General features: G+C 36.7%; 1 protein-coding gene across 1 annotated transcript in view; it reads left to right on the top strand.

Moving 5' to 3' along the window:
• The window catches only part of sntg2 (syntrophin, gamma 2), a 110,453-nt gene that overhangs the window by 35,364 nt on the left and 61,040 nt on the right, over positions 1-14,049 (top strand). Inside the window, exons 5-8 of the mRNA XM_024269542.2 lie at positions 921-964; positions 3,458-3,499; positions 4,179-4,266; positions 9,753-9,835. Of these exons, the coding sequence (XP_024125310.1) occupies positions 921-964; positions 3,458-3,499; positions 4,179-4,266; positions 9,753-9,835 (257 nt within the window). The remainder of the gene's footprint in view (positions 1-920; positions 965-3,457; positions 3,500-4,178; positions 4,267-9,752; positions 9,836-14,049) is intronic.

Below are 14,049 nucleotides of genomic sequence, written 5' to 3'. Positions count from 1 at the left end.
TAAATTGAGTGGTCTTTTTAATGCTAAGATCACAAAAATTGAGGTCAAATAGTAACAAAAACAAAACATAGCGACAGAATCATATGCAATGGGAATTTGCCCAAAATTAACCAGGCGAAGCTCCACTAAAAGTTCCAAACATTAATTTAACTTAACTCGTGTCAGGTTTGAAACTTTCCCGTAAAATTTAGAATGAAAATGACATTAATGTAGAAATCTGTGTCATTCCTTCATCATTTTAAACAGCTTGTATTACCTCCAAACTCACCGGTGAGTTCAGAGACTAAAGGATGAAACTTTCTTAAAAAAAAACATGAAAGTTTCAAAAATTTAAAGAAAGTATGCTGCTCTTTTAAAATCTAAGTCTGCTTTTGTTGTTGTAGTTTAAAAAGACTGTGACAGTTTCATTATATTCAAGGATTGTCTGCTTGTTTAGAATGTCGACATTCAGTTTTCGGTACAAAGCTGCTATTTAGAACTTGTTAAAACGAAAAAACAAAGTGGAAATTCTGTCACCAAATGGGGAAGACAAGAAAAAATCTGGAGATAAATTTTGTATTTTGCTGCATAAAAGTTTTCCGATTTTTTTTATCATGTAATCCTTCATATAAACTGTATTTCTGTGATTTAGTCAACGTGAATTCTGGGTCTATAACATGATAAAGATTTGTGTCCTCATACGAGGACATTGATATCCTCTTCATAGAGCTTGACTAATCTCCTTTTAACGACATGGTTTCCTGTCACGCCACTGCAGAAGAGTTTATATCTTGATTAGTTTTGAATTTCACGCTTTCTTGTGTTTAGTCTCTGAGCTTTAGGATGTTGTGACAGAGACACTGATTGTTATTTCTACCATGTCAGAAATGAGCAATTATCCTCTAATGTTTTCATTAACCTCCATCTATTGCTCCCTGCAGCCGACCAGACTGGAAAGCTTTTTGTCGGAGACGCCGTCCTGCAGGTTGGTGCATCGGTTTGACTCGACTGTTCGGGTCTTTATTTCAAACCTGCTATAAAGTTAAAAGATCCTCATAAATGGAAATAAATGTTCTTTACATTCTTTTTGAAAGCATATTTGCAAATAGCTGTCAGTCGGTGGTTGAAAATTAAAAATGTGATCAGTAAATATTGCCTCAGAAATGAACTGTTTGAATTTGCCAATCTTTCCTTGGAAAACATTCATGTTGGCTCATTTTAAAGTTAATTTGAGTCTGTCTGGCTTCCATATTGGATCGGCTGTTGATCTAGAATATCAAACAGACTGAATGGATGCCAGAGTAATACCCACACTCATAATAGACGTTATTACGAATCTTTTATTAATAGAGCTGCTGCTGCCTTCACCTTCAGATCACTACTGTTTACATTTATTTGCAAGTTGTCTGAAATGTCACAGAGCAGAATATTGAAGCTATTATCACACGTTAGTGAGAAGAAGCGGCAAAATTAGGCGTGGGCTTGTTTGTAAAAGAATGACGGAAAACAAAAACTTAAAAGTATGAAAAGTTTGCTTTTATGAAGAGTTTGAAAAAGTTCAACAGATAATTTTTTATGCTTCATATATAGATTTATTGTACAACATTTTTACTGATTAAATGCATGGAGGCTCACTGTGTCTCATATTGTGAGTCATTTATTTTACTCCCTTTATCTTGACTTTTATCTTTAACCTTTTGTGTATTTTGAGAGAAACCCAACTTGCTTTTTTTAAAGTGGCTTTTCTTTGTAGTTTTTGTTTGTGCTCCATTTTGTTTTGACATTTTCATTTTTTCTCACTTTCCTATCATTGTTTGCATATTATCATTATTTTTTTATTGTTTTCATTGTTTTTTGTGGTTCTGTTCTTTGTGAAACCTCTTATGCAATCTTTTTGAAATGATAAATTTTTTCCAATTTTATTTATTTATTTATTTATTTGTCACAGGAAACAAATGCTGGTTGCAGTTCTGATGAACAAACTAGCAGACTGGTCTTATGATTATGAATTATTTTTACTTAAATTAACTTGAAGTGAATTAATTCATTTTTTTGTCAACTGGAAAAGAAACTTGACTTCACAGTAAAAAGTGAAATATTAGATCAATTAGTTTTTATCAAATTAAATTTTTGAGTTGAATAAACCATCAACTCAAAAAATATAATTTGATGAAAACTAATAATTTTAAAAATAACAAATTACAGAATGTTTCTTAATTGATCCAATATTTCACTTTTTAGTGTATTTTTCCTTTTTTAAATGTATTTGAAGACTTAAAGACTAAATATATGTAGCAACCCTCCAAATTTTTGTTTCAGAAAACTTGAAACTTAAGGGGTGAAAAAAGTTGAATGCAAAGACTTGTAGTGTTACAAATAAATGCAATTAAGTTCATAGTTGGATGTCAAACCATTTGAAAAGGTTTCAGGTTTAACAAAAAAATCTGTCAGTCTGGATCAGTCAATCACGCATCAGAGAATGTAGATCTGTCAGTTGTAGAAGAATGTTAGAAAAGCTGGCTGCTCGCAGAGTGCTGTATTCAGGAACATTCAGAAAATGTTGACTTTGAGATTTGGGAATATCCTAAATAAAAATCTTTGAAATATTAGAGGTGGAGTTTAGGTGGAGTTGGAGCTTCAACAACCACTAGAGACAGATGTGACCAACGGTTGCACAACTTGTCACTTGTGCACTCTGATGAAGGTAGTCATGAGGAACCATGACACTTGTGTGCATAAACGACAAGCAAAGTCAAGTCACATGACCTGATGCTTATAGAGCAGGGAAAGGAAGCTTCAGGCCTCGAGGGGCGCAGTGTATGCATGATTTCCAGATATCCAAGCTCAACCCATGACTGATTACCTGGTTTACGTGGGTCCAGCCAATTAGAGCATGCCAGACATGCTGGAAAACGTGGTGCAGCGGTAGGGCGGTTGACTCCTGATCAGAAGATTGTGGGTTCAATTCTCACCTTGCCAGCCCATGTGTCGAAGTGTCCTTGGGAAAGACACTGAACCCCAAATTGCCTCTTGTGGAAGGTTGGGGCCAGTGTGTGAATGAATCTGTAACTGTAAACCGCTTTGGGCCTTCAAGGAAGGTAGAAAAGCGCTATACAAGTTTACACCAACATGCAGGAATGTGGCAGTCGTAGCCTGTAGTCGCCTATCCCTTTTATAAGGCAAGTCATTAATCGAGGACCAGCTTCCTGCTGGTTTTCCAGAAATCCTGCCTTATCTGATGCTGATTACCTGGATCAGGTGTGTTTGGCCAATAAGGAGCTTCAATGGCAGGATGGTTGGAAACATATAGGACACCGGCCCTCGAGGACTGACTTTGGACAGTCCTGATCTAAGGGTTGACTATAAGATATAATCATCAACATTAAAAGAGAAAATATTTTAGCTCACTTTCAATAAATGTATATCTGTCTCTTGACTCACTTTAATAATAAGTCTTTGTATTTTTCTTTTTCTTTAGGTCAATGGCATAAATGTGGAAAGCTGCACACATGAGGAAGTTGTGAGTATTGTTTCTTTTGTTTTTAATCTAAGATTAATGATACAAATGCATCATATAGATGGCATGAAATTGTCCTTTAATACATTTTTAATGACTTTTTGGTTTGATCATTTAAGAGTCAAATAAAACGAGATTTTAACAAGTTCTGAATTTAAGATCTAATTTTTTTCCCTTCAGTTTCTTTTCTAAACTGGTATACACTGTAGATCTTGAAATATTGCTTCTCCCGTGCGCTCTCTCTGTCCATCACTGTTCTGCAGTGTCAGCTGTTCACTAAAGTCGCCTCCAGACCGTCAAAATGTGTAATGAGCAGTTTGTCTTTCAAACTAAATCCAGAACATTTAATTCCAGCCTGCCTCCCTGTCAGACGCTGGGCCTGAAGACACAGCCTGCAGCGTGCTGCTGACAGAAGGAACCTGGCTGGCTTTAAGATCATTTATCAGAAAGTTTCTACAACAACAGTTTTTAAGGATTTAGGCACTAAAAAAAATTGCTTTGTGGTGTCAGCTGGCATGAGAGAAATTAAGTCCTGATAAGTCGAGGGAAGCCACTCATGCTATCATTCTTGTTTAATATTCCTGGCTCATGTTTTGTTTACTCTGGTGATTCTTCCTTCATGGAGTTTTTATCTGGCTGCATGGCTCCCGATCTTTTACCCGTCACTCTCTGCTTCTGTCAGGTTCACCTTCTGCGTACTGCAGGGGATGAGGTCACCATCACTGTGCGCTACCTGCGAGAAGTCCCATCATTTCTGAAACTGCCTCTGGGTAAGCATCCAGTGACACAGACTCCAAAAAATTTCAATAACAGTTCTGACAGTAGCCGTCGCGGCGAACCCCTCCCCGTTTGGGCTTTAAAACCGTTCAGTAAATCAGCGTATATACTGTCACGCTCAGCGGCCCCAGGTTGGCAGAAACGGAGTTCAGCTGCGTTTACCTTGAGCAGCTTGAAAAACCGAGACGCTAAAACCGTCCAAGTGGGGCGATGAAAGGTGAAGAATGAAGGATGTGGTCGAGAAAATAAGAGCTCAAAGCAGCTGATGACGGCTTCAGCAATTTTCAGAGCACTTCTTAAAATTAAGCTGGACTGTTTTCTCTTCATATAGAAGTGGAAAAATAGTGGAGTGGAGAGAGGCCAAACAGCTCCTGGACTTAGAAAAGCTGATAATGAAAGTGTTACATAAGTGGGGAAAGAAGTGTTGATGGGTCTATGTCAGAGAATAAGCACTTAAAGACATAAAAACTGTATTTTTCTTTGGACTTTACATCTTTGTTGTAACAAATACAATTTAGGACAAAGAAATGTGTCCAAAACTTAAATATTACACTAAAGCCATGCTTTGTGTGATAACAGATGAGGTACAAAACAAGAAAAAGTTCAACCAAAAAATGTTAGAATGTCAGAGTTCTTCAAGACAACCACTGTCTTCTTAAATAGGAGCTTTTCACACTGAAGAGACAAAGACATTTCTTTCTTAGAGGAGAACTTTTATTGAAAGAAAAGTGCAGTTCAATCCTCATACTTTCCCAGTTCAACCACAAAGCCACGTCTGAGTAACAGGAAAAGAAAAGGAGAGTGTTCCAAATAGGAAGTATCTGCTGGTCTCAGAAAGCCACAATCCCATAGACTTCTACTGAGAAATAAACAACCCTTATATATCCGTTCTCTCTCTAGTGTCTCTTTTTAACATGTTGTTAAACTTGTTCTTGCTAAATCTAGTTTTTATTTTTCATGATATATTTTCTTTATTGGTAGTTATTCAAGTTATAAACTAACCAATCAGAGCATGTGGTGCCTGTTGACCCCACCTCAAATGTTCAAAGTCTTTGACGGACACATTCTTGGACCAATCACTTATTTACAACATTGTCCGGTCCCCAAATGGCGAAATCAGGCAACATCAGTCCCACGAACAAATGGTGGCTGAATTGACTTTTTTGTTGGAACCAGAGGTAACAGCTTTGGTTTGTCCATCTCTATTTTTGTCAGTGGTGAATATCCGGCTCTGTTGCTTTCAGGAGCTGGAAATATAAGGCCATGAGAGGAGAAGCAAACATGTTCGTACATAAAATCCCACTCTCCCGGACTCTGACTTAGATCTTCATATAAAATATATAGTCAGGACTATGACAAAAGGTTTTCGTTCAAATAATTTCTTAATTAGGATTTTTTTTTTACAAATAAACAATTAAAAACTTTAGAGGTAATTAATATAAATGTATAAGTTATTTTTTCATCTAAATATACAAGTAAGCAAAACTTTCTTTATTGCAAAGTCCTCTTTGCATAAATGTCTTTACAATCATTAACCCTGTGATGCCTATTGATTTATATATACATCAAACAACTCCAACTCCAGAATTGCCTTAATTTAACATCTATTTAAAAGCAAAAATGTGTAATTTTTTTTTCTTCATAGCTGAACATAAATCCAGATGTCAGGGGGTTGATTAGTGAGTTGTCTAATAAGTTAACATATTTTCTACACTGTAGGGGCCACTGGATTAGCCTCTGAGGCGCATCATCAATAAATTATCTATTTTCAAATTTATGTCATCAGGCACTCAACAATAAACCCAATCGAGTGAGACCAAAGAGTCGGAGCAGAAAGACATATGTTATGTCTTAATTCCTTACTCACTAAATAGTGCACTATATAGTGTGTTTGCCATTTTGCAATGCTGTCCAAATCTACAATTCCAAAATCCAGGAAATTTCCCAGAAGTCTAAGCGAAAAACCAGTGTGCATCAATGCTCACTACATTGGCGAAACTAGTGAGCAAGGAGCCCGAATTGCTTTTAAAATCCAGGGAACTAGATAGTCCCGCGCTATTTATAGTTTTTAGTCGTTAGGGATTAGGGTGAGAATCTGGATATAGACTTTGACGGCATTCTGAGTTACTCTAGAACTTGTTTGTGCCATGCTACACATTAGCCATATTAGCATATCGTTACTACCAACCTTCTGTGCAACACATAAAAAACAAACAAAAAATAAATAAACAACCGATACCGCTAAGACAAACGTTGCTGTGACTATGCCAACTCCCAACAATATTAGTAGCCTATAAAAAAACACAGCAACACAACAACTCATTAACTGTCTTAGCATATTTACAAAAAACTCAATAACATTTAGACAGAATGTTGTGTAACCTTCAAATTCGCTTAAATGTCAGTAAACACAACCAGAATTAATTCATAGCCTGAATATGAAGCGCTACAGGCTCATAAGGAGTGTTTTTTTTTTTTACAAAATTAGGGCTTTAAGCACGCCTTACTGTTTCTAAAATACAATATAGTCAGGGTTATGATTAAAGCCTTTTTTTAACTTAAGATGTTACCTTAATTATGACTTTTTTACATTAAAAAAATCAAATATTAATAAGTATATCAGCTAAAATTATTACTTATACCAATTTGCTTTTACCATACAGGTTACTTTTTTATTTAAAGGTCTTAAAAATATGCAAAATATACAAAGTCCTTGCAGTAACTAACAGATGAATTGTCCAATTAATTCGTCAACTTTTTTTTTCAATAAAGATGAAATGACGAGCATTCAAATCTTTTGCATAGTTTCTAAAAAGGCAAATATTCTTTTAAATCTTCATATCTTCTAGTTGTCCTAAACAATTCTCTGGTTTGGGAGAAATATTAGATTTTTAGATTAGATTTTGTGTGTGTTAACAAGCATGTGTGCAGCTGTGGAGGGGAAAGTATTTCTCATCCTGTTTGTTTGGCAGAGCCCAGCTCCTCCACACAGATAACAGGACAGTTAACTGTAGCCGCCAAAATAGGAGATGGATGGAAATCCTGCTTCAATTTGAGCCAATCTGCCTTCCGTTAGAGGATGGTTATGGGTCAAGACTCATGACCACGCTCATATTTATTAATGTGTAAATATTTTCTTCATTAAACATGGGACTTCCAAAATTAGGCAGTTAAGTTTAAGTTACTGTTCAGAAGGAGTCTTTAGTCTGTAGCCATCCTGATGTCCAACACTGTTTGTAATCTCTTTCTAAATCAAAATTATGACAGTATTATTCAAAACACAGACATTTTTTAAGAGTCTGCAATTCATCTGTCAGCATTTGGATTGAAAAGTAATAGATGTTTTATCTTACACTGACAGTTTGGGTTAGCTTCTCATATAGTATCATTTTAACTCCTCGTTTGTGAAAGAAGAAAAAATTCAGATTCATAAGTCTTAAAATTAGCCAGATATCTAAAATACTCAGTTTTTATTTTTTATGGGCAGCTATGGCGGAGAAGCAGAGCGGTCAACCTCTGCGTGGTAAATCACAGGTTCTGTTCCCACTCTATACGCCTGTGTCAAAGTGTCTTTGAGCAAGACACTGCTAGACACATTGCTCCTGGCGGTTCGAGGTTGTTCTCAGTGTTCGGCAGTGGAGGCGCCATCAGTGCGAGTGTGTCCATGGTGTGCTGGGACTGTAAAGCATTTCTTGCTCTCTAACTTTAGAACTGATATAAGCTTAATAGATCAATAATCAATCTATAAAAGTAGAGATCAAGCTTGATGCTAACGTATAATGGGATTTCCAATAGGACGGCCAATTCTAACACTAGGTCAACCTAAACATACATTGCTGACTAAAGGAACATCTTTATAAACTCACAGGCATGAATTTTTCAAACTTTTTCAGGGAAACATTTTTTAAAGTAACTATTTGTGGTCTAAAGCAGTGGTCCCCAACCACCGGACTTCGGATCCCTTGCCACCGGGCTACGGAAGAACTAATAAATTAATTTTTTTTTTTTTTTTTTTTTTAATGAGACAAAAATCTTCTATTTTGAAAATCAACCAGATTCAATCGATTCGCTTGAGCACTAAAAGCAGTCTGGTGGCAAACCTTTCTTTGCACATGGGAAAGAACAGACAGAATAACAGGTGATTCCCACACTCCGTGCCTGTTTGCATAGAGATGTGACTTTCATGAACGAATCTAATCTTTTGAACACAGAAATTCTCAAACAAAATCATGCATTTAGATGCACATTTCAGAGAAGTTGTGAATGCGATTCATGCAAATACGGAGAGTTCCGCGGCACGTGCAAGTAAGGCTGTCCAGGGGGAGGGGCGATCAGTCGTAGTCTTGAGTTTTGAGTTCTTCTGTTTTGTAAAAAATGTTTTGTATTAAAATCTTTCACTTTAAGGTTTTTCATGGAGCTTCAAAGTAATCTGATTTGTTTCCTATTGAGCATTTTAATAGGTTTGTTGGTTACATTTTGTTCATGTAACCAACAAATTCAGCCATGGGGGGGGGGTGTCGTCAATCTTCATGGGTTGATCGGTCCGCACCCACAAAAAGGTTGGGGACCGCTGGTCTAAAGTACAGTTTTTTTGCTCATACCTTCTTCTTCTTCTGGAATGAGGTGTAATACTTAAGCCCGATCGCCACCTAGTGGCCAAACTGAAACGCCATCCAGGAAAAGCAGAACACTTGCTGCTTCTTCGTTTGAGAATCCATAAAACACTGAACTTTATTAGAATAATATGAATTGAATCGAATTGAATTGAGAGGATTGAAAGAATACGATACCCAGCACCATAAAAATGCAGAAACTGAAAATTAAGCTAACTCTCACGTTTATGAAGTATAAATTTGTCACATTTTTATCCCTTTTTATGTTCGGACTTAAAATGTTTCCGATGCTCAAAAAAATAATCATCAATGAATTACTTTGAGCCAACAGGAAGTGCATGTGGATATATGCAAAATGTTGACTTGATGTTGCTGTTTCCCAAAGCCTCTAACAAATCCAGCCTTTAATTCTCATAGCCAAGTCAACATTCCCAGTAAACCTCAGTGTTTTGCTGATGTGGGCGGCGGATTGTGGTTTTGTCGGCTAAAAAGGCAAAGGTTCAAGTGGGATTCTCTCAAAGATGTCCTTTGTTGTTCTGCAGCACAAAGCCCATGCAGGAAAAGCCATGAGCAGCCTGCCACACTTTGTGTAACTGAATCAGAAAGCAGCGTCCCTGATGCCAAGCTAAAAATCATCAAAGAGCAGCATCTGTCTCTGTTGTAATCCACGGTTTGCGGCTTATGGTGAGGGCAGAGGAAGAAAGTGATGAGCACAACTCAAAATTCAACACTGGCAACTTGACTCGTTTCTCTGTTGTTGTCGTTATTTTTTTCCTGAAGAACATAGTTTGAAGTAAAACTGAGTGTTTTGTTGTGGATCTCTTGTGTTGATGCTTGAATTTGTGCTTTTCGGTTTGTTTGCTCAGGTTCTCCGGGGCTGGATCACAGTCGAGGATCCTCTCCGCTCTTTGACAGCGGTCTACATTTGAATGGAAATGAAACCAACGCTGTAAGTACATTTGAAATATGATTTGATGGTATTCTGTTTAGATTGTTAGAAGTAAAAACGGTTAATTTAGGGTGTAGTCAGACAGGGAAAGTCTGTAGGTTCAGACCAAATCCACTTAATGTGGATGAAGACCTGAAGATTGTGTTGGATCTGTATTCAGATGGGTGTAAAAATGTTTCTGGAAATATCAAGTGCCACTGTCCGCTAGCCGCCCGGTAGCCCGAGAGTAGATATAAGGGGGGCCATTCTACAGGCCTGATTGCCTCCATCTACATTCATGACCATGCCAACAATTTTCAGAAAATCAGCATGAAATCTTGAAGATTCTGCCGATCCCTTCCCATTGTGTGGTGGCAGTTGTGACCGTAGCCTTAGCCTTAAATCTCCTCTCTCTTTAAAGTAATTTTAAAATGAGGTAAATGAAGGAGCGTGGTTAATGAAAGCAGGAAGATGTGTTTGAATACATAGAGACAGGATGCTTTATCATAGTTTCACTCTTAATCTTGGCCTCAACTGCAGGTAGTTGCCCTCTAATAACCTCAGATGAAATTAAATAACTCGTCAGCTGTGCTACATTTGTTCTGCAACAAACCTATTATTTATTTCACACCAAGGATACAATATTTCCCTTCTAGTTTTGTCAAAATAAAAGAATCCCAGCAACCTGAAATGTGGTTGAAAAGGTCATTTGTGCATCAGATGACAAAGATCCAGAAGGCCCACACACATCCCCCCGAGTCTTCTCTGAGGTGAAATCGAGCAGAAAGGTTTGCTTAAGGTCATCAGGTATCAGGAATGATGAAGGTGTAGTTCAGCAGCTGCAGTGAACCATCTGTGCTCATGTAACGGAGTGATATACAGCTGCAGATCACCTGCAGGCTGGAGGTTGTGAGGTTACACATACAAACACAAACATACAAACTTGAAACTTATCGTCTTCATCAATAATCTCATTTACATGAATATATTATGAGGTTTTATTATCCCACTTAGACGCTTAATGGCTTGTAAATCCCACCTGAGTTCAGGTGCTGGAAATCGGTCAACAGCTTCCCAGACATCTGTTGCACAAAATAGGACTAATCTACTGGGAGAGTGTCTTTTGAAATGGAAAGTCTTTTGTTGGAAAGGAAAAAATAAGAATCACAGACTTTTTCTAAACTGTAGCAAATTAAGCAGTTTTACAGAAGATGCGACTCGACTCTTCATTTTGTGATTTTTAGATAGATTTTAGGAACCTGAAGACAGAGAAGCTACGGGGAGGTTTGGATTTTCCATCTGAGCTGAGAAATCCAGCTGAAGCAATTTAGCAGTAATTACAGGCAGGAAGAGAATCAGAAATGAAAATCTTCATTTTAATTAGGAGAAGATTTGGTTTGAACGAATTTCATCGAGACACAAAACTGTAAAAGGAAAAAAATAAAACACATTTTTAAATTTTAGATACATATCCATCAAACATCTTATCATGCACATGTTTTTGAGAAGAATACAACTTTTAATTATAAGAATAAATATTTTTACAAGTGTTTAAAGACCCACTCCAATGAAAATCGTCTTTTTGTGTTTTTTGTTTTTACATGTTCTTGTAGCATTTTTCTCATAGTAGAGGACAATTAAAACTGCGTTTGTTAGTATTTCTTAATTCAAATCAGGAGCAGATGAATACCGGATGGTAGAAAAAGCTAAGACTAAGAAAAGCTAAGCTAAGGTGCAGCTACTGAAATGGGGGTGCTAAAGTCTCCCCTCCCCCTGCATGCACCCTGGCCCGCCCACGCTTGGTGTGCATGACGAGCGTTCAATGCTCCTGTTGTAGCAAATTGCAATTCTGGCTCAAAACTTTACGACTGGGTTGATCCATTATCGCTCATTGCTATCTTTGCGCTGCTAATGCTAGCTTAAGGCTAAGCTTGCACGTGATTGTGGAAACGAGAGTAGTCAGGACAGGGAGGGGGACAGTCACGCCCACAAATGCTGTGCATAAAAATATCTTCTTAAAAAACCAAAAGCTTTTTGATTTTAGCTAAAAACTACATAATCATAATTAAAAGGTAACTGGGAAGGATTTTACAGATAAGAAAAATATAGTTGGAGTAAAGCTTTAAAGTCAAACATTCCTTAAGTTAAGATGAGTGACAAAGAACATTTAGCCTTAGACATACTTAAAATATGTGCGGGCAATGCAGTAATGTGCTTCTTTCAATCAAATTTTGTGCTTGGTGCACAGAAATACATGTGAATAACATTAGCCTTTTTTAATCAAATATTAATTTGGGTTTAGTGATATGGGAAACTAAAATTAATTATTTTAGGTTAATTCTTCAATCCAATTTTATTCCTATAATTGTGACTTTTTAATGTCAACAAGGCAAAACATACAGTTATGGATAATCTTTGTTAAGTTTCATCTGAGTTGCTAAAATATATTTTTTTTCTTTTGAGAAAAAAAATATATTGCCAAAAAGGACCAAAAATCAAAGATTATGACAAAACGTGTTTCTTATGTTTTTCTTTCTCTTGTGTTAATTGTATTCTTGCATTAAGAAAATAAAAGTTATACTGTTAAACTGTTGGAAAAAGAACTTTCACAAAACAATTTCTAATGATCAAAAGCAGTTATAAATCACATTTAAGGCCTATTGTTGACATGTGGATCAGACTTCCACTCCTGGCACCACATCCATTTCATTTAGAGCATCTATTAATCACAGCTGTCAGTGTTGAAAATAACAGCAGAACAAAGCAGAAAAAGAGCCTCCTGGAAACCTTTTGGAGCTGCACACTTTGTGGCGATTCCTCCTCATTTTTTTTCCTTACGAGAAGTCAGTACTAAAGTGACTTTTACCATTAGACCCATTTTCTCTTTTGCTTCTTCATCTTGTAAAGACTAGCATTTGGATTTAAAAATATTAGGAGCAAAACCGACTGTATTCTGTATTTTCCAGCTCCGTTTGTGGAGCGGTGCTGACCAGTGACCAGGCAGCCGCTGAGCTGAAAGCTGCAGGCTTAGCAGCCGCCTCTTTTTGTGAGCCGGGGCTCGAACAAATCCTTTTTGACTTTGACAGGTTATTAAATGGGAAATAATCCATGATGTCCTCTACACATGTATGCTAGGAACGCTTTTTAGCTCCCAGAAATGTGGCTGCCAGCATCGATAACAGCCTTCTAACCTGACAGTTTAGGAGGAATGGAACTTAGCTGAGCCGCACTGTAGCTCCTTCATCTTCACCCACAGCGCATCTGCAGAGAGAATCTGATGAAACACAGATTTTGGTCTTTTTTTTTCATTATATTTATTTCATTATTTATAAGTTTGCAAAGGCAACCAGAACCTATAAACTTAGATTAAATTTTTTGTTAGTTTCCACATGTTTAAATAGGGATTTTTTCATACTTTCATTTATGCATTTTTTTGTTAAGTAAAACTAATTTATTTCTTTAAGAGGTTGGAGAGCAATAACACATTTATTTTATTTTGAAATAAGAAGACACATTTTATAATATAGCTTAAAGATAGATTTACACATATGTGGAAAAAACTCTTATTTCATTAAAAACTGGATTTCAACATCAATGCTTTTATTTTTAGACACAAACAGGAGTTCATCTAATGGCTTTTTGGAAAGAGTTAGACGTTAACCGCGACTCATTTGCCTAATTTTATATTACTCCACAAAACATTTATTGCCTCCTTGAAGTTACTTGATCTTTACTGAAGTTGGCTGTGATTATGGGATGTGCAGCTGGGATAGCAGGAGTCTGCCTAACGCCGCTGAAATGATGGAGTCGCACTGAGATTCACTACATGATGATTTCTGGCAATAGTTCAGGAAAATTTATGCGAGAAAAAAAAATCTAATATTCTCTCGTTTAGTTTTTAATGAAACTTGCAACAATTTCATCAAATGATCATCTAAAGAAGGAAATTGGCTTTGTAGAAGGCCTTTTTTGAAAGAAGTTTTGTAAAGAGTAGACACGAAAGTCTGCAGCAGTGCCATTAAATTTCGAACTGATAGTTTAAGTTAAAGTGTTTAAATGAAAAAGTTATCAACGATAAAAGAAAACCTTTTAAAGCGTTGTGCTCAGATTGCTCTGTTTATGTTACTCAAAGAAAAAAAGGCTGAAACTGCCTCCCCATGTAAAAATAAAGTAGTCTAGACCAATGTTCCCTCTAATTTTTTGTGCGTCTGAGCAAACACAGAAACTCACTGAGC

Source organism: Oryzias melastigma, linkage group LG22 (assembly GCF_002922805.2).
Source record: "Oryzias melastigma strain HK-1 linkage group LG22, ASM292280v2, whole genome shotgun sequence".
Lineage (NCBI taxonomy): Eukaryota > Metazoa > Chordata > Actinopteri > Beloniformes > Adrianichthyidae > Oryzias > Oryzias melastigma.
Note: the sequence above shows the minus strand (reverse complement) of the source record. Positions and strands in the feature narration are given on the sequence as shown.